Here is an 18,295-nt window from a genome sequence, read left to right as displayed (position 1 = left end):
CAGTTTTCCACCCCTCCATCCTGGACGGGGCAGCTCAGTTCCAGTCCTGTCCACTCTCTTCTCCACCCGGGGCTCCGGCTTACCTGAGCCGACCACGTGTTTCCCCTCCCCCACCCAGCCTCGTGGCTGGGCAGGGCAAGGAGGCCTGAGACGTCTCTCTGCTGAAACCGGAATCTAAAAAGAGGCCGAACCCCCCTGGAGTCCTGCTTTTAACTCTTTGTGTCCTCAGAGGCGTGTCCAAACTTCTGAGTGACCAATCCAGGTGCCAGCAGAAAAGCTGATCACTGATTAGCCTGCTCACATCCCCCTAGAAAAATTGACCTCCCTCTGCAACCACGACATACATGCATGTGATAACCTCCTTCGATCAAATTAAAATGCCAGAATCTAGGAAAGAGCTACAACAAATTTTAGGATTACTAGTGTTTTGGAGAAAACACATCCCAGATTTTTCTATAATTGCCGGACCCCTTTATAACCTGCCGAGAAAAGAAAAAACAAGGAGAATGCGGAGCTTCTCAAGAAAAAGCAATAAAATTGTTGATTTTTGAAGCAACTGCTTACCAAGCACTTGGCCCTATTAATGCTGCAGATCATTTCCAGGGTGAATGGAGTTTTCCTTCTTCAGGTTTTGAGTGGTTTTGAGGTGGCAGACCCATCCCTCTTGGCTTCTGCAATGCAAACAGAGGGAGAGGAGAAAAAAATGAAGGACAAAACAAAAAGATAACCAGCATGATGTCTTCCCAACATTGATCACAAGGAATGTGGGTCACCAGGGCTCTGCCCAACGTGGATCCTCCAGTGGGGGATGGAGCTGGAGCAGTGCATGAAGCTCTTCCTGCACTGGGGGCACTCACAGGGCTTTCCTTACCGGTGCCGCCGTTGATGTCTGGTCAAGTTAGAGCTCTGAGAGAAGCTCTTTCCACATTCCTCACACTTGTAGGGTCTCTCCCTGGTGTGGATGCGCCGGTGCTTGATGAGGGTTGAGTTCTCCTTGAAGCCCTTCCCGCAGTCGGGGCAGCGGAAGGGCCTCTCCTCTGTGTGAATGCGCTGGTGCAGGAGGAGACTGGAGCTGGTCTGAAACCTCTTCCTGCATTTCTCACACTCGTAGGGCCTCTCCCCCGTGTGGATCATTTGGTGGCGGATCAGGTGGGCAAGCTGCCTGAAGCCCTTCCCACATAGCTCACACTTGTACGGCCTTTCCCCAGTGTGGATGTTCTGGTACTGGATCAGCTGTTTCCTCTGACTGAAGCTCTTCCCACATTCCTCACACTTTTGGGGCCTCTCCCCAGTGCTGCGGAGGCACTGGTGGCTTGTCAGGGTGGATTTCCTCTTGAAGCCCCTCTCGCACTTGGGGCAGTGGAAGGGCCTCTCTGCTGTGTGTGTCTGCTGATGTATGAGGAGCCTTGTGCTGGTCAGAAACCCCTTCGCACACTCAGCACACTTGTAGGGCCTCTCCCCAGTGTGGATCTTTTGGTGGAAGTTTAGGTCACTTCTCTGCCTGAAGCTCTTCCCACATTCCTCACACTCGTAGGGTCTCTCCCCCGAGTGGATCTTCTGGTGACGGATCAGCTGGGAGCGCTGCCTGAAGCTCTTCCCACACCCCCCACACTCATGGGGCCTCTCCCCAGTGTGGATGTGACGGTGCCGGATCAGGCTGGAGCTGTTCTGAAACCTCTTCCCACATTCCCCACACTCGTAGGGTCGTTCCCCAGTGTGGATCCTCTGGTGGGCAGTCAGCTGGGAGCTCTTCCTGAAGCTCTTCCCACATTCCCCACACTCGTAGGGCCGTTCGTCTGTGTGGATCCTCTGGTGGCGGAGCAGGTGGCACCGCCAGATGAAGCTCTTTGTACACCCAAAGCACTTGTGGGGCTTCTCCCCATCAGGAAGCTGCTCATGGACCACCAGCTCTGAACTCTGGCTCCATCTCTGGCTGCCTTTGTCCTCCCTGCTCTCCATGCTCAGCTCCTGGTCTGGGGAAGGAAGGATAAAGAGAGGATGGGATTTGTCTTCCTGCCAGAGGGAAGGGGCAGGAGATCCCCCATCTGCTCGGTCCCTGCCCTCCCCAGGCTGCTGGGAGTGCCAGGATCCTGAAAAGCTCCCCCCTCTTCTGTCTCCCCACTTACGGATACTGGCAGTGACTGGGCTCATACTGGGAGTGTCGAGGAAACTGGAACCACATGGGGGGGAACTGGGCTCATACTGGGAGCAGCCACTTCCAGCACGGGCACCCCCAAACCCCTTTCCCACTCATCCCGTCCCTCCAGCCCCAGCACCCCCCGCCGGGGTCCCAGCAATCCCAGGGGTCCCCCCATCTCGAGACCCACCACTTTGCAGTTCTGGGGCTCTCCTCTCTCTGGGGTCCAGCTCAGGGAAGCCGCGGCTCTCCCGGGGCTCCCCAAACCCGGTGTCCCCCCGGCCCCGCCGCTCCCGCGCGCTCCCCACGTGGCCCCGGCAGAGCTCGAAGGGCCCAGCCCGGGAAGCCCAACCCCCACCGCGGGGGGACCCGCATCCCCCCGACCCCCAATAGGGCTCTACAGCCACGGAGACCCCCAAAAACACCTCCCGGGGAGCACCCAATGACCCCTAAAGTGCATCTGCACCTCAGCTTTGGTGCCCTGCAAGCTCCAAACTTCCCTCCACCAAAAATCCCCAAACCCAAGGACTCCCCAGGATATTTGGGGCGAGCTCCCCCTCCCTGGGCACCTGCGGGATTGGGGCGATGCTCCCCGGGCATGCTGTGAGTTCAGGGAGCGCTGGAGCCGCCTCTGCCTCCTCTGCCCTTCTCCTCCTGCTCCCTGCTGCCGCTCCGCCTCTTCCTCCCTCCCTCCTCCTCCTCCCCCGTTCCCAGCCCCGAACTGTGGGGGCGGGGTCAGGGAAAGGGCGGGAACTGTGAGGGGAAAGGGGCGGGGTCAAGGGGAAAGCTGGTTTTAAAAGGGCCCAGTTTCACCTCAAATCACCCAAAGGGGCCTAAAATTCTCCTAATGGGTTTAATATCCACTCTGACACTGATCAGGTTTGGCCTGAAATCACCCAAAGAGGCCTAAAATCCCCTCACAGTGGCCTAAAATCACCCTAAGGGCACTAAAATCCACCCTAAATCCACATGGTTTGGCCTTAAATCAAACAAATGGGGTTAAAATCATCCAAAGAGGTCTAACATCCAACCAAAGGTGCCTAAAATTGCTCAAACTGCCTGTACTGGTTTGAAAGCAAAACCAGCAAGACTCTAAGTCAGAAATACAATTTAATAGAGACAGAACAAACAACAAGAAAAGTAAAAAAAAGGTAAAGTAAAGAAGTACAGTAAAGTACAGTAAACTGAAGTACAGTAAGTTAAAGTACAGTAAGGTAAAGTAAAGTAAAGTAAAGTAAAGAAAAGTAAATGCAATGGTCCAAAGGACCACTGACAGAGTCAGAATGCAAACCTGGCACCCTGTTGCTCAGGCTGTTGGAAGCAGCCCACACTGAGTCCTCCCACAGTGACAGTTGTGGCTCCGTTGAAGTAGAGATGATCCTCAAGAAAGGGTCCAGTCATCCTCTGGGAATCCAGTGCAAACAGGCTCCCTTGGTGTTTGGGGTTGCTGGTTTTATCCCGGTGGAAAGGCTTTGGCTCCTCCCACTGGGTGGAGCATCTCACAATGGAATGAGGTGATGTTATCAGTCATGTGAGAGGCCTTCAATGGCCCATTCACAGGTGATATCCCTCGGAGGAGGATGGGTGGAGGAAGAGATAAGAAGGCCCTGCCTTATCTGGTGTCATCAGGTGTCCCATTAACAGAGGGCATCCACCCTCTTTCCACCCCTAGAGTTACAAAAGATAAGGAACAATATCTCCCAAGCGACTTCAACAGATGAAAATAGAATACACACTTTTGGTTACAATTCTCAACCCAAGACACTGCTTTAAAACCCACACAAAATAGCCTAAAATCACACTTAAGTCTCCCAAGTTGGTGTAAAATCAACACTGAAAATAGATGGTTTGGCTTACAATCACCCAAAGGGACCTAAAGCCCCCCCTAAAACCCAACAGATTTGGCCTAAAAATCACCCAAACCATGCTAAACCCCACCCAATGGGCCTAGAATCATCCCAAAGGATCTAAAATCCACCTTGACACTGACCAGCTTTTCTTAAAATCAGTCAAATGGGACAAAACCCCACAAGATTTGGCCTAAAATCAGACAAAGGGGCCTAAAATCCACACTAAAAGCCTCGAAAACCCAAACTAAATCTGCCCAGTTTGGTCTACAATCACCCAAATGGACCAAAAGTCATCCAAAGGGATCTAAAATCCACCCTAAAACCCACTGGATTTGGCCTAAAAGCATCCAAAGCTGTACAAAATCCACTCTAAGCTTGCCCAGTTTGGCCTAAAATCCCCCAAACTGGCCTAAAATCTCTGGGACCGGTACTGAGACCGAGACCACGATCAGCACCAGAACCGGCACCAGCACCAAGACTGAGACCGACACCGGATCTGAGACTGGCACTGAGAGCGGCGCCGCTCTGGGACCGGCACCGAGACCAAGACTGGGACCAGAACCGACACCACAACAGAGACCGGCACTGCACTGGCAACAGGACTAGGACCGAGACCGTAACCGGCACCAGAACTGGCACTGGGACCAAGACTGAGACCAAGACCGGCACCGGAACCAGCACCGAGACTGGCACCGCCCAGGGACTGGGACCGAGACTGAGACTGGCACTGGGAGCACTGCGGGACCAAGAGCGGCACCGGTACCGGCACTGGGACCGGGACCGCGCTGAGACCGAGACTGAGACTGGGATTGAAATTGGCAAAAAGGGCTCAAAATCACAGAAAATGCTCCTGAAGAGTCCAAAAATACTCAGAATTGACAGAAAATACTCCAAGATGCTGTGAGATTGGGGAGAGCCCAGGGGGACACAGAATTCCCAAGAATTAAAAAACATTCCCCAAAATTTGCATTAAAAAGCAAAATTATATAAAACAAGAATTGAAAGAAGCCTCAAAATGGCTCAAAAGAGAAAAATAAACCTGAAAATGCTTCCAAAAATTCCAATATTATTCTCAGAGTAGCCCGAATTTATCAAGTTCCCAAAAAGTCACAAAAAATTTCCCTCAAACACCAACAAAAACCACCCAGAAAATGAAAAAAAAAGAATAACCAAACCCTTAAGATGCCCAGAAATATATTCAACAATCCCACCAAAATCCCCAAATCTCAAAAATTCCCTAAAAAACTCCCAAACTCTTTAGAATCCCAAAAGCATCCCCCAATAGCCCCCAAATATCAGCAAAAACCACTCTTAAAAATGAAAAAAAAACAAAAAAACAAAACCAACAAACGAAAAACCAACAAAATGAAAACACCAAAATTTCCAAAAAATACTTTAAAAATAAAAAAAATACAAAATCCCTCCAACCCCCAAGAAGTCCAAAAATCCCTGAAAATTCCCAGAATTTCCTACACTTGCTTTCAATGAAGGGGTGCAGCAGGCAGGACTTGCCATTTACAGCACTGCTGATCACCAAGAACTTGAAGAGGAAATCTGGGAAAAAAATTCCCAAACTTCCTATGCTTGGACCCAAAATTCCCTCAAAATCCTCTCTAGAGAGCCAAAGGTTCCCAAGTTTCGACCCAAATTTCCCAAAAGATCCTTTTGGGGACCCCAAATTCCAAAGTTTGGACTCAATATCTCCTCTGGGGACTGCAAAACTCCCAAAATTCCCCTCTAGAGATCCCCAAATTCCCACGTTTGTACCCAAAATGCTCCAAATTACTGCGTATGGACCCAAAATTCCCAATAGAGGCCCCAAAATTCAAACAATTTCCAGACAGAAAACCCAAAATTGCCCCATTTGAATACCAAGAATTCCCTGAACAGAGCCCAAAATTCCCAAAATATTCCCTTGAAGCACCCCAGAATTCCCCTATCGAGATCCCGAGACCCCCCTCAGACCCCCCAGGTACCCCTGGACCCTCTATAGGCTACCCCAGAACCCCTACAGAGCCCCTATAGATGTGCCAAAGACCCCCCCAAATCCCCCATAGAGACCTCCAAATCCCCTACAGGGACCCCCAGAGGCCCTATAGACCCCCCAGGCACCCCCCATCCCCTAGAGGGACCCCCAGATCCCCTAAAGACGCCCCCAAATCCCCCATAGAGACCCTCAGATCCCCTACAGGGATCCCCAGACCCTACTCAAATCTTCTATAGGGATCCCCAGACCCCCCTCAGCCCTCTAAAGACTACCCATAGATCCCCTATAGACCCCTCAGACCTCCATTAGAGACCCCCAGACCCCACCAGACCCCCCAGCCCCCCCCAGGGATCCACAGACACCCCCAGACCTCTCCGCACCCGCTACAGGCTCACGCAGGCCCCTATAGACCCTCCAGTTAGCCAAAAGGCCACCCAGACCCCCCAAATCCCCTACAGAGACCCCCAGACCCCATTTAGGGATGCCCAGACACATTTTATGGACCCCTCCGGACCCTCTGTAGACCCCTCAGACCCCGAGAGATCCCCTGTAAGCCCCCAAGCCCCCTTTAGGCACAGCCAGAACACCCTAAAACCCCAATAGATCCCCAAAAATGCCTTATAGAGTCCTCTACATCCCCTGTAGACATGGCACTACATCCCCTAAAGGGACTCCCAGGACCCCCCAGACCCCTATAGATCCCCTATAGATCCCCCATACCTATCCTTGGGTTTCCAGCCCCATTCTGGAGGTGCCCAGGCCTATTCTGGCATTGCCCAGCTCCATTCTGGAGGTCTCAGCAGCATCCCAGGGATGCCCAGCCCGATTGTGCAGGTGCCCATTGCGATTCTTTGCTCCCAGCCCCATTGTGGGGGTGCCCAGGCCCATTCCGGGGGTCCCAGCCCCACTTTTGGGGTGCCCAGCCCCATTCCGGGGGTCCCAGCCCCACTTTTGGGGTGCCTGGGCTCATTGCTTGGAGGGCTCCATGAGGGGCGGGGCTCGGGGCCGGGGGCGGTGTCAGGGCGGGGGGGAGGGGCCGTTGCCAGCCTGGGATTTGGGCTGAGTTGGGCTGGGATTGGGGCCGAGGGGGGCTCAGAGCTGGCACTGGGGCCAGCGCTGGCTGTGGGCTGGGGGTTAGGGCTCGCTCGGGGGGGGCAGTGGCTCTGGAGCTGGCCTGGGGCTGAGGCTGATGATGGTGATGGGCTCAGGGCAGGAACTGGGGCTGAGTTTGGCAGCTGGAGCCGAACCTGTGACTGCAGTGCGGGCTGGGGCTGGGCTGGAGGAGGGAGCTCGGGCTGAATTTGGGGTCGGTGCTGGGGCCGGGAGCTGCTCCACCAGAGGTGTCCGTGTCCCTGGCCAGCCCACAGAGGCGGGGACGATGCTTGGGTGGTGGTTGGAGGTGACTTTGTGAATGAGGGAGCGTGGCCGGGCAGCTCCCTCGGCGTTCTTGCCGGACAGCGGCTCTGGAGCAGGGCGATCCCCTCGTGGCTGGAGAATGCAGTGAGGAGAGGGAGAGGAGCCTGGCAAGGGGCTTCAAAGTCAGCAGCGTGGGCAACTGGGGGGCTCCTCTGGCTTTCAGCACCCTCCTGCCCTGGAGAGGGAATCCTCCGGGATTCTGGGCCTGTGCGGGGCTCTTTCCCTCGTCCCGCTCTTGTGGGGCTCCCCAGGATGAGAATGCGGCCATGGTTTGGCTTGGAAGGCACCTTCAAGCCCACCCAGTGCCACCCCTGCCGTGGCAGGGACACCTCCCACTGTCCCGGGCTGCTCCGAGCCCCGTCCAGCCGTGTCCCAAGGCAGCAGCCAGGCAGAAATCCGCTGGCCTGCCCGGGGCTGTCAGCTCCTCTGATGCCGGGATGACGACAGATTCCATCAATTCCAGAGAATTCCATGGCGTGAGAGCGCTGGGCCATGGAATGTCCTGGAAGCCAGGCTGTCCTGGGACACAGCAGGGCCTGCTGGAGCCCAGGGCAGCGCTGTGACACCAGGGCACCTGAGGACACTCAGTGTCCCTGGTGACACAGCGGGGCCTGGCAAAAGCAAATCTGGGCCAGAGCGTTTGCTGCGGTGTTCAAAGTTTGATTTCCACCAATTTTCTTTTGGCTGGTGCCCAGGGATGCTGGAGGGGTCTCCATCCCTGTGGGTGTGGGAAATGCTTGTGGGAGCGGGGGGCCAGGCTTTGGGCCTGATCTTTTTGGGCCTTAGAGATCTGAGCTTGCTGGTAGCTCCTAACTCCTTTCCCGAGGGAAAAGTTTCTTAGGAAAGCTTCTTCCCAAAACAATCTTGGCAAAACACCTATCCTTTCCAAAAACAATCTTTCTCCAGGTGATGTGTTGCTTTTCTGCTTCTCAGAGAAAAAACATTTTGGCCCTTTCTCTACTTTGCCCAGTGGCACTGGGGAGGTGTCACTCTTTTTCACCCATGGTGTTAAGTCTGTACGGGAACACCTTCTAACATGAGACAATTCAAGGGGGTTTTTATGCCTTTTGCCTTCTGAAATAGTCGCAGTCTTTGCTCTTTTGTTGGTGTCCTGCAGCGACACCGGGGGATCTCTGTCCCTCTCCCTGCAGGGCACGCTCGGGGGCTGGAGTCTCTGTTCCAGATCCCTGTTCCAGGATTGGCTTTTGGCCGAGATTGAAACGATTTTTAGATGTGTGGTGTTGAAATAACTCTGCCGTGAGGATGTAGATTTGATGGTTTTGCTCAGTCCTAGTGGTGGGACAGCCGATCTAGAGCCATGCTTGCAATTGAAGTGTCTGTGTGATTGGTGTGAAAAAGACATATTGTGTGGCTCTATGCAGATATTTACTATATGTGATATGCTAGGTAGAAAAGTTATGCTGTATTAACATTTGACTAATATATTGAATGTAGTTTTGTAATTAACATTAAGCTTTAGAATCTATGTGTGTGTGATATTCTTTTTAGCTCAAGAAAGAGAGAAAATAACGAAGAATTCTTTGCACAGAGATAACGGTTGCAGAGACTTTAAATTTTCTAGTGAAGAAGAATTTATGGCCTTCCTTATCAACAGAAAAGAAACCTCTTCAAGGACCAACAGACTTACAGGCGCCTGGAAATTAACAGAAAGCTTTTGTGACAAGAACCAGCTGAAATTACTTGTTTTAAATAAAATATGCATAGTCATGAAGAGGATCCTCAAAAAGAGAGAGATTTCTCTCTTTTCCTTGCCTTCTTTCCTAGCTAGCTTTTGTCTAGATGGGAGGAGACCCGGCCCGGGCCGCTCCCTTTGTTCTTATTGTCTCATAAATTGTCCTACTCTAAATCGTTTAACTTTTATTATTGTATTTGTATTATTATTTTTTATAACAATTTTTTATTTTTATTAAATTTCCGAAAATCCCAAAAGCGAGTGATTGGCGTTTATTACAGTTGGGATAACATCCAGTGAAGGTGTGAGGAGGAGCCTGCCGTTGATGTGCCAAAGGATGGGCACCTGCGCCTGAGGAAGGCGTGGAACACAGCCCGAGCTGGAAGCGGTGGTGGAGGCGCAGCCGAGAAACAGGCGTGCTCTAAGGAGGCAGAGGCAAGGAGGGACCAGGCTAAACAGCTCCTGGAATGTGGAAAGGAGTTGGTAGAAGAGTTTGAATATGCAGGAGAGTGATGCAATGGAAAGGGTATATCAAGAATGTCTGTGAGATAGCAGGTGAGCACTTGGCCGAATGCCCAGTCAAGGCAGATGGGCCAAGGTACCAGGTGGAGCCTATGAACCCTTTGCTTTCTGTCTCCTACTGGTCTTAATTTGTGTTTAATTCAAGCTCTTTTTAATTTTACCAGGCAAGTGAAGCTTGTTTTTCACAGTCTCCATCTCTGGTAGCAGGGGACACGCGGAGGCGTCTCTGTCCCTCTCAGCGCTGGGCTGAGGGCCCCGAGCATCCCCCGGTGTGACAGGGACAGAGACCCCCCCAGGCCCGAGCATTGCCGCCAGGAGAGGACTGGAGCCCCCCCAGGAGTGTGCAGGGAGGAGAGGGAGGGAGACAAGGCCGGGCCATGCGTGCTCCTGGCCCCGCCTGAGGCCCGGGGCTCTCCGTGCTCCTGTGCCATGGGGAGGGCGGGGGCTTTGGGGTTTGTTTGCGTTGCCAAGGACTCGTTGGGCAAGCAAAGACCAGTCAGAGCATTTGAAGTGATTTTTGCCAATTTTATTTGAAAATACCTTTGATTTCAATTTTTTTTTTTATTTTTTTAAATTTTGTTTTATTTTTATTTGGGGTTTTTTTGTCTTATAATTTTATTCATTTTATTTTATTTATTTGGCAGGCCGGGGCGATGGCCAAAGCCCTCTGGTTTGCAGGGGCCGACACGGTCCCTGTGTGGCCCGGCGGCCCTCGGTCCCTGCCTTTGCAGAGCCGGGGCTGGTGCCGGTGCCGCTCCCATTGGGAGGGGCAGGCGCAGGTCCCTGAGAATGGCGGCGGTGAGAAGCGGCGCATCGGCGCATCCCCCCTTCCTCCCTCCCTCCCTCGCAGACATCCCAACACAAGTGCCCCGTGCCATCCTCTGGCCCCGGCGGACACTCTGCCGCTCTCTGCGGTCCTTGCCCTGGGCCGTGGCCCCAGGAGGACGCTCCGGCAGATGTCAGTGGCCAGCCACGGCTGGCGCCATCGTCCTGGCCCCGGGGCACGCTCGGGCCGGTGTCCATCCCTCCCCCTGCACACCCCACGACAAGATAGTCCCACCTCCCTCCCGCCCACCTGCCCTCTTCCCCCTTGGCCGGCCGCTGGCCGCGCAGGGTTGGCCGCTGGCCGCACAGGGTCGAACCCAGGGCTCCAGCGCCGCTCCCATGGCAGGACCCTGCCAGGACACCTGCGGGTGCTCACGCCCCTTTTATACTCAAGGCAAGCCCCGCCCTCTCCCCGACAGCCAATGGCAGCTCAGTGACGTTCTCGGCGTCAGGCACCGAGTGGCCGGGCCCTTTGTGATGTCACAATGGGGGCGTGGAGCCAGCGAGACAGAGCCATCTGATTGGTCGCTGCGGCAGGTGTTACTGCTGGCATTGTGCACGGCGGCGCTGATTGGTTCGTTCCATGCTGAGGGTGGGGTAAGGCAGGGAGTGGGTGCGGGGGTCCCAGCCCCATTGTGGGGGTCCCGCTCCCATGCTGGGCATGCCCAGGCCCATTCTGGGGCTTCTCGAGCCCATTCCGGGGGTCCCAGCCCCACTTTTGGGGTGCCTGGGCTCATTGCTTGGAGGGCTCCATGAGGGGCGAGGCTCGGGGCCGGGGGCGGTGTCAGGGCGGGGGGGAGGGGCCGTTGCCAGCCTGGGATTTGGGCTGAGTTGGGCTGGGATTGGGGCCGAGGGGGGCTCAGAGCTGGCACTGGGGCCAGCGCTGGCTGTGGGCTGGGGGTTAGGGCTGGACCATCCACATTGTGCCAAGGAAACTGGAACCACAGGGAGTGGGCAATTGGTCTTGTACTGGGAGCAGCCACTCCCCTTTCCTGCCCATCCCGCCCCTTCAGCCCCAGCGCCCCCCACCATGGTCCCGGCAATCCCAGGGCTCCCCCCCTCCTCTCGGGGTCCCCGCTTCCGGGGCTCTCCTCTTTCCAGGGTCTCGCTTAAGGAAGCTGAGGCTCTCCCAGAGCTCTCTAAACCCTGTGCTCCCCCGCCCCTATCGGGTCTCTGCTGCCACTAGGACCCCCAAAAACACCTCTTGGGAAGCCCCTGATGTCCCCCCAAGGGTCGTCTCTGGCTTGGCTTTGGAGTCCTGTGAGCTCCAAACATCCCCCTGTAAGACACGGCCCCAAGATCCCTCATCTGTCTCAGGACTGTCGAACAAGGACAGAGGCTGAAACCCCCAAAGGATCCTAAAACCACAGCACAGGAGCTCTGGCCTGACTGGGCTGGGATGTCTGCCAGGATTCTCTCGTAGGTGCATACAACAGACCAAGAACTGGGGATGCACGGTCCTAAAAGGGTCCGATTCGTCCTAAAATCACCCACAAAGGCCTCAAATTCTCCTAAGGGGCCTGAAATCCACATGAAAACTGATCAGGTTGGGCCTTGAATCATGCAAGGAAGCATCATATCCCTTCAATGTGGACTAAAATCACCCCAAGGGAAGTAAAAACCAGCCTAAAACCACATGGTTTGGCCTAAAATCAGAGAAATGGCATTAAAATCATCCAAATGGGTCAAAAACCACTAAAACGGATCATAAATTTCTCAAACTGGTTTAAAACACACACAAAATGGCTTCAAGTCACACATAAATCTTCCAAATTGGTGTATAATAAACCCTAAAACTACCTGGTTTGGCTTAAAATCAACTAAATGGGTGTCAAGTCATACAAAAAGATCTAAAATCCACCTTAAAACTGCGCATGTTATTTGAAATTCACCCAAATGGGACTAAACCCCACCAGATTTGGCCTAAAATCAAACACATCTGCTTAAAGTCCACACTAAGCCTGCCCAGTTTGGCCTAAAATCACCCAAATGAACCCAAAAGCTCTGGGAGTGCTACTGAGAGCGAGACAAAGATGAGCACCAGAACCAGACCCAGCACCAAGACTGAGACCGACACCGGATCTGAGACTGGCACCAAGAGCGGCAGCGCTCTGGGATGGGCATTGAGACCAAGACTGGGACCAGAATCGACACCAGAACTGAGAGTGGCACTGCACTGGCACCAGGACTAGGACTGAGACCGTAACCGGCACCAGAACTGGCACTGGGACCAAGACTGAGACCAAGACCAGTGCCAGAACCAGCACCAACACTGGCACCGCTCCAGGACCAAACTTGAGATTGGCACTGGGAGCACTCTGGGACCAAGACTGGTACCAGTACCAGCACTGGGACTGAGTCTGCACTGAGACAGAGACTGGGACCGGGATTGAAACCAGAACTGGAACTGTCACTGGCACCAAGACTGGCACCGCTCCAGGACCGAGACTGAGACCGAGGCTGGAACGAGCACCGGGTTCGGCTCTGGGATCGCTCCAGGACTTCCACATTTGCTCCGGGCAGTTCTGGTTGCAGCCCAGTTAAGGACTGGGAGGGACTGGGAGGGAGCCCTGGGCTGGGCAGGACCACCTCGGTTCGCATCGTTCTGGTGCAGCCATGCCAGTCTGGATGATCCCAATTTGTGCAATCCCAGTCTGTGTGGTTCTGATCCAGATGGTGCCAGCCTGTGAAATTGCAGGACATGTGATCCCAGTCTGTACAATCCCAGTCTGTGCAACCCCAGTCCATGTGATCCCAACCCAGACAATCCCAGTCCTACAAGGGCCCAGTCCCATCATCCCACTCTGGATGCTCCTGTAGCATGGTTCCCGATGGTCCCGCTCTGTGCAGTCCCAGGCTGGAGGACTGTCATGGGTTAGCACTGGCCAGATGTTAATGCACTCATGAGTGTAAGTTTTTCTTAATGAGCTACTGTGAGATGTGGTCAAGAACAGAGCAGAGCAGGCTTAAAACTTGAAAACAGAGAACAAAACTTTATTACATTACATAGGAAAGGAAATAGAAAGGAAAACTCTAAACACACACAAAAACAGAAATGAAAACTTCCCAGAACATTTCTTCTCCACCCCAATTTCCACCCCCCACACGTTACCCTCCATAGACCAAACCTTTGGGTTTTAAATCAATCACTACTCAAAAAACTAATCTTCAATTCAGCAAGGGAGAGAGGAGCCTCTCTCGCACCACAGACTGCTCCTTAGAAAACACGGGTCCACCCCTTATGGGTTTCCATGTCACCTGTGGCACTGCCCGGACAAGTCTGCCAGGGTGACTCTCTCTTTTCTGTGTCCAGTGCTCTCACTACTGTCTATGGACTAAAGCTGCATATAGGGCTCTTTTAAAGATGCTTGCATGCCGAGCTCTCCCCATTTTTCTCTTGGGCCTGAGGGTTCCAAGAGCAGGTCTCCCTTGAGGGCAGAGGGCACCACCACACCCTCCCCCTCTCTTCGCTGCTCGGTCTACTCTTAAAGTGCCAGTCACCGTAGCAAAAGCAAAGGCGGCTGTATCTACTCAAATGCAGTTTATGGTTAAAAGAGACTTGAGTTCAGTCTATGGCTAACATTGTGCAAGAAAAGTCCAGCTCAGAAAGCTACGCCTCTCATTCTTTGCCCATCTAGGGTTCTTTTCATCTTCTGACTTTATCATTTCGGCCCTAGGCTGTTTTTTCTTTCTCTTCTGAAACTACTAGCCATGAGAATCAATGTCTGGGAAAAAGTTTCCTTCTGCCAAGAAAGGGTTAACAGTTTCTGGTTCTCGGCAGGGTGAGGGCTCAGGCACTCTGCAACTCCCACAGGTGGCTGGGCATCTTCTCTGGGAGGGGGGCGGGAGGGGGATGGAAGGCACCTCCACAGTTTTCCACCCCTCCATCCTGGATGGGGCCAGCTCAGCTCCAGTCTTGTCCACTCTCTTCCCGCCCCTGGGCCCAGCTTACTTCAGTCTGGCCGCGTGATTCTCCTCAGCTCAGCCACGTGGCTCCCCTCCCCCAACTCAGCCTAAAGCTGAGCAGGGGAGAGGAGATGTTTCCCTGCTGAAACCAAACCCAAAAGAGGCAGACCCTCTGAGAGTCCTTGCTTTTAACCCCTTGTGTCCTCGGAGGCATGTCTAACACTTCAGTGGCCACTGAAAGTGCCAACATTCAAACCTGACCCCTGATTGGTTTGACTACAACCTCTTGAAAAAAACTCACTTCCCCTCAAACCAGGACACACTCCCAGAGCTTCTGGGCTCATTTGGGTGATTTTAGGCCAAACTGGGCATGCTTAGTGTGGACTTTAAGCAGATGTGTTTGATTTTAGGCCAAATCTGGTGGGGTTTAGTCCCATTTGGGTGAATGTCAAATAACGTGCGCAGTTTTAAAGTGGATTACGGTGGATTTTAGATCATTTTGAATGACTAGAGGCCCATTTAGCCTGGGGCTGCAGGAGCAGGATGGGCGAGAGAGGGGAGTGGCTGCTCCCAGTACAAGACCAATTGCCCACTCCCTGTGGTTCCAGTTTCCTTGGCACAATGTGGATGGTCCAGCCCTAACCCCCAGCCCACAGCCAGCGCTGGCCCCAGTGCCAGCTCTGAGCCCCCCTCGGCCCCAATCCCAGCCCAACTCAGCCCAAATCCCAGGCTGGCAACGGCCCCTCCCCCCCGCCCTGACACCGCCCCCGGCCCCGAGCCTCGCCCCTCATGGAGCCCTCCAAGCAATGAGCCCAGGCACCCCAAAAGTGGGGCTGGGACCCCCAGAATGGGCTCGAGAAGCCCCAGAATGGGCCTGGGCATGCCCAGCATGAGAGCGGGACCCCCACAATGGGGCTGGGACCCCCCGCACTCGCTCCCCGCCTTACCCCACCCTCAGCATGGAATGAACCAATCAGAGCTGCCGTGCACAATGCCAGCAGTAACACCTGCTGCAGCGACCAATCAGATGGCTCTGTCTCGCTGGCTCCCCGCCCCCATTGTGACATCACAAAGGGCCCGGCCGCTCGGTGTCTGACGCCGAGAACGTCACTGAGCTGCCATTGGCTGTCGGGGAGAGGGCGGGGCTTGCCTCGAGTATAAAAGGGGCGTGAGCACCCGCAGGTCTCCTGGCAGGGTCCTGCCATGGGAGCGGCGCTGGAACCCTGGGTTAGACCCTGCGCCGCCAGCGGCCAAACTAGCGCTGCCAGCAGCCAACCCGGCACGGCCAGTGGCCAACCCTGCGTGGCCAGCGGCCCAGCCGGCGCGGCCAGCAGCCATCGACCAGCAGCCAACCCTGCGTGGCCAGCAGCCAGCCCTGCGTGGCCAGCGTCCAGCGTCCAACCCTGTGCGGCCAGCGGCCAACCCTGCGTGGCCAGCAGCCAACAGCCAACCCTGTGCGGCTAGCGGCCAACACTGCGCAGCCAGCGGCAAACGCGGCGCAGCCAGCAGCCAACCCTGCGCGTCCAGCGGCCATCAACCAGCGGCCAACCCTTCGCGGCTAGCGACCAGCCCTGCGCGGCCAGCAGCCAACAGCCAACCCCGCGTGACAAGCGGCCAACCCTGCGTGGCCAGGGGCCAACCCTACGCGGTCAGTGGCCAACGGCCAACCCTCCATGGCAAGCGGCCAACGGCCAACCCTGCGTGGCCAGAGGCCAACCCTGCATGGCAAGCAGCAAAACCTGAGTGGCCAGGGGCCAAACCTGCGCGGTCAGAGGCCAACGCTGCATGGCTAGCGGCCAATGCTGCGCAGTCAGTGGCCAACGGCCAACCCTGTGCGGCCGGCGGCCAACCCTGCACGGCAAGCGGCCAACCCTGAGTGGCCAGGGGCCAAACCTGCCCGGTCAGCGGCCAACTGCCAGTGGCCAATCCTGCATGGCCAGAGGCCAACCGTGCACTGCCATCGGCCAACCCTGTGCAACCAGCAGCTAGCGGCCAACCCTGTGTGGCCAGGGGCCAACCCTCCACGGCAAGCGACCAACGGCCAACCCTGTGTGACCAGGGGCCAACCTGGCACAGCTGGCAAACAGTGGCCAACCCTGCGCAGCCTGCGGCCAACCCTGTGTGGTCAGTGGCCTGGCCAAGGGGGAAGGGTGCGGGTGGGAGGGAAGTGGGAGCGCCGTCCGCGTGTCTGCGCCCCATCCTGTGGTGGGATGTGCAGGGGGAGGGATGGACACCGGCCCGAGCGTGCCCCGGGGCCAGGACGATGGCGCCAGCCATGGCTGGCCACTGACATCTGCCGGAGCGTCCTCTTGGGGCCACGGCCCAGGGCAAGGACCACAAAGAGCAGCAGAGTGTCCACCGGGGCCAGAGGATGGCACGGGGCGCTTGTGTGGGGCTGTCTGCGAGGGAGGGAGGAAGGGGGGATGCGCCGATGTGCCGCTTCTCGCCGCCGCCCTTCTCGGGGACCTCCACCCGCCCCTCCCAATGGGAGCGGCACCGGCACCAGCCCCGGCTCTGCAAAGGCAGGGACCGAGGGCCGCCGGGCAACACAGGGACCGTGTCGGCCCCTGCAAACCAGAGGGCTTTGGCCATCGCCCCGGGCTGCCAAATAAATAAAATTAATAAGACCAAAAAAGAACCCAAATAAAAATAAAACAGAATTTTAAAAAATAAAATAAAAAAATTGAAATCAAAGGTATTTTCAAATAAAATTGGCAAAAATCACTTCAAATGCTCTGCCTGGTCTTTGCTTGCCCAACGAGTCCTTGGCGATGCAAACAAACCCCAGAGCCCCCGCCCTCCCCATGGCACAGGAGCACGGAGAGCCCCGGGCCTCAGGCGGGGCCAGGAGCACGCATGGCCCGGCCTTGTCTCCCTCCCTCTCCTCCCTGCGCACTCCTGGGGGGGCTCCAGTCCTCTCCTGGCGGCAATGCTCAGGCCTGGGGGGGGGTCTCTGTCCCTGTCACACCGGCGGATGCTCGGGGCCCTCAGTCCATCACTGAGAGGGACAGAGACGCCTCCGCGTGTCCCCTGCTACCAGAGATGGAGACTGTGAAAAACGAGCTTCACTTGCCTGGTAAAATTAAAAAGAGCTTGACTTAAACACAAATTAAGACCAGTAGGAGACAGAAAGCAAAGGGTTCATAGGCTCCACCTGGTACCTTGGCCCATCTGCCATGACTGGGCATTCGGCCAAGTGCTCACCTGCTATCTCACAGACATTCTTGAAATACCCTTTCCATTGCATCACTCTCCTGCATATTCAAACTCTTCTACCAACTCCTTTCCACATTCCAGGAGCTGTTTAGCAGGGTCCCTCCTTGCCTCTGCCTCCTTAGAGCACGCCTGTTTCTCGGCTGTGCCTCCACCATCGCTTCCAGCTCGGGCTGTGCTCCACGCTTTCCTCAGGCGCAGGTGCCCATCTGTGAAAAATGTGAAATGATTAATTCTGGTTCTTACGGTAAATTGGAAAAGTATAAAACTGTATAAATTTGTATTGGGTAAAAGTCTATGTTTTAGGAGACCTTGTAGCAGATGGTGAAACTAACAACCCTGAAAAAGCAGGCGCCTCCATTCAGAAAGGAACAAAGGATTTTCGGGAAAGCCTGCAGCCTTCTCAAGTACCGGGAAGAGACCCATCAAGATAAGGTGGCACAGCAACTCACACCTTGGTTGCCACCTTCACAGACTATCAAGCAACATCATCCATATCTTGATCATTCATCAACCATAAGGATCCATAGAAACTGGACATTAACATATGAACTGAGAAAAGAACTCTTTTCTGCCTGCTCGGGGAAACTCCTGAATTTGTATAGTTAGTCGGGAAACAATGGGAAATATGGGGAACTATTGCTGAGGGCAGAATAAAGTGTATAAAAACCAAGCCCCGAACCGGGCAAATTTGTGAACCGTTGGGGGAGATAGCAGGCTGCCAGACCCTGTATCTCACGGTTCAC

The 18,295-nt window shown here is 54.9% G+C and overlaps 2 protein-coding genes across 3 annotated transcripts in view; both read right to left on the bottom strand.

Moving 5' to 3' along the window:
• Positions 1-18,295, bottom strand: part of LOC134562689 (zinc finger protein 850-like) — a 182,442-nt gene that overhangs the window by 103,298 nt on the left and 60,849 nt on the right. The window contains exons 4-5 of one of the 2 annotated variants that reach the window (XM_063420194.1): positions 14,593-14,599; positions 872-1,875 (exon numbers count right to left, since the gene is read on the bottom strand). In XM_063420194.1, coding sequence (XP_063276264.1) covers positions 872-1,875; positions 14,593-14,599 — 1,011 coding nt within the window. Of the gene's footprint in view, positions 1-871; positions 1,975-14,592; positions 14,600-18,295 lie in introns of those variants that run through there. The other variant, XM_063420195.1, reaches the window with a different exon arrangement.
• The window catches only part of LOC134562740 (serine/threonine-protein kinase pim-1-like), a 218,966-nt gene that overhangs the window by 165,191 nt on the left and 35,480 nt on the right, over positions 1-18,295 (bottom strand). The window lies entirely within an intron of this gene.

This window comes from Prinia subflava, chromosome 30 (genome assembly GCF_021018805.1).
Source record: "Prinia subflava isolate CZ2003 ecotype Zambia chromosome 30, Cam_Psub_1.2, whole genome shotgun sequence".
In the NCBI taxonomy this organism is placed as follows: Eukaryota; Metazoa; Chordata; class Aves; order Passeriformes; family Cisticolidae; genus Prinia; species Prinia subflava.
This window is presented reverse-complemented; position numbering and strand designations above follow the sequence as displayed.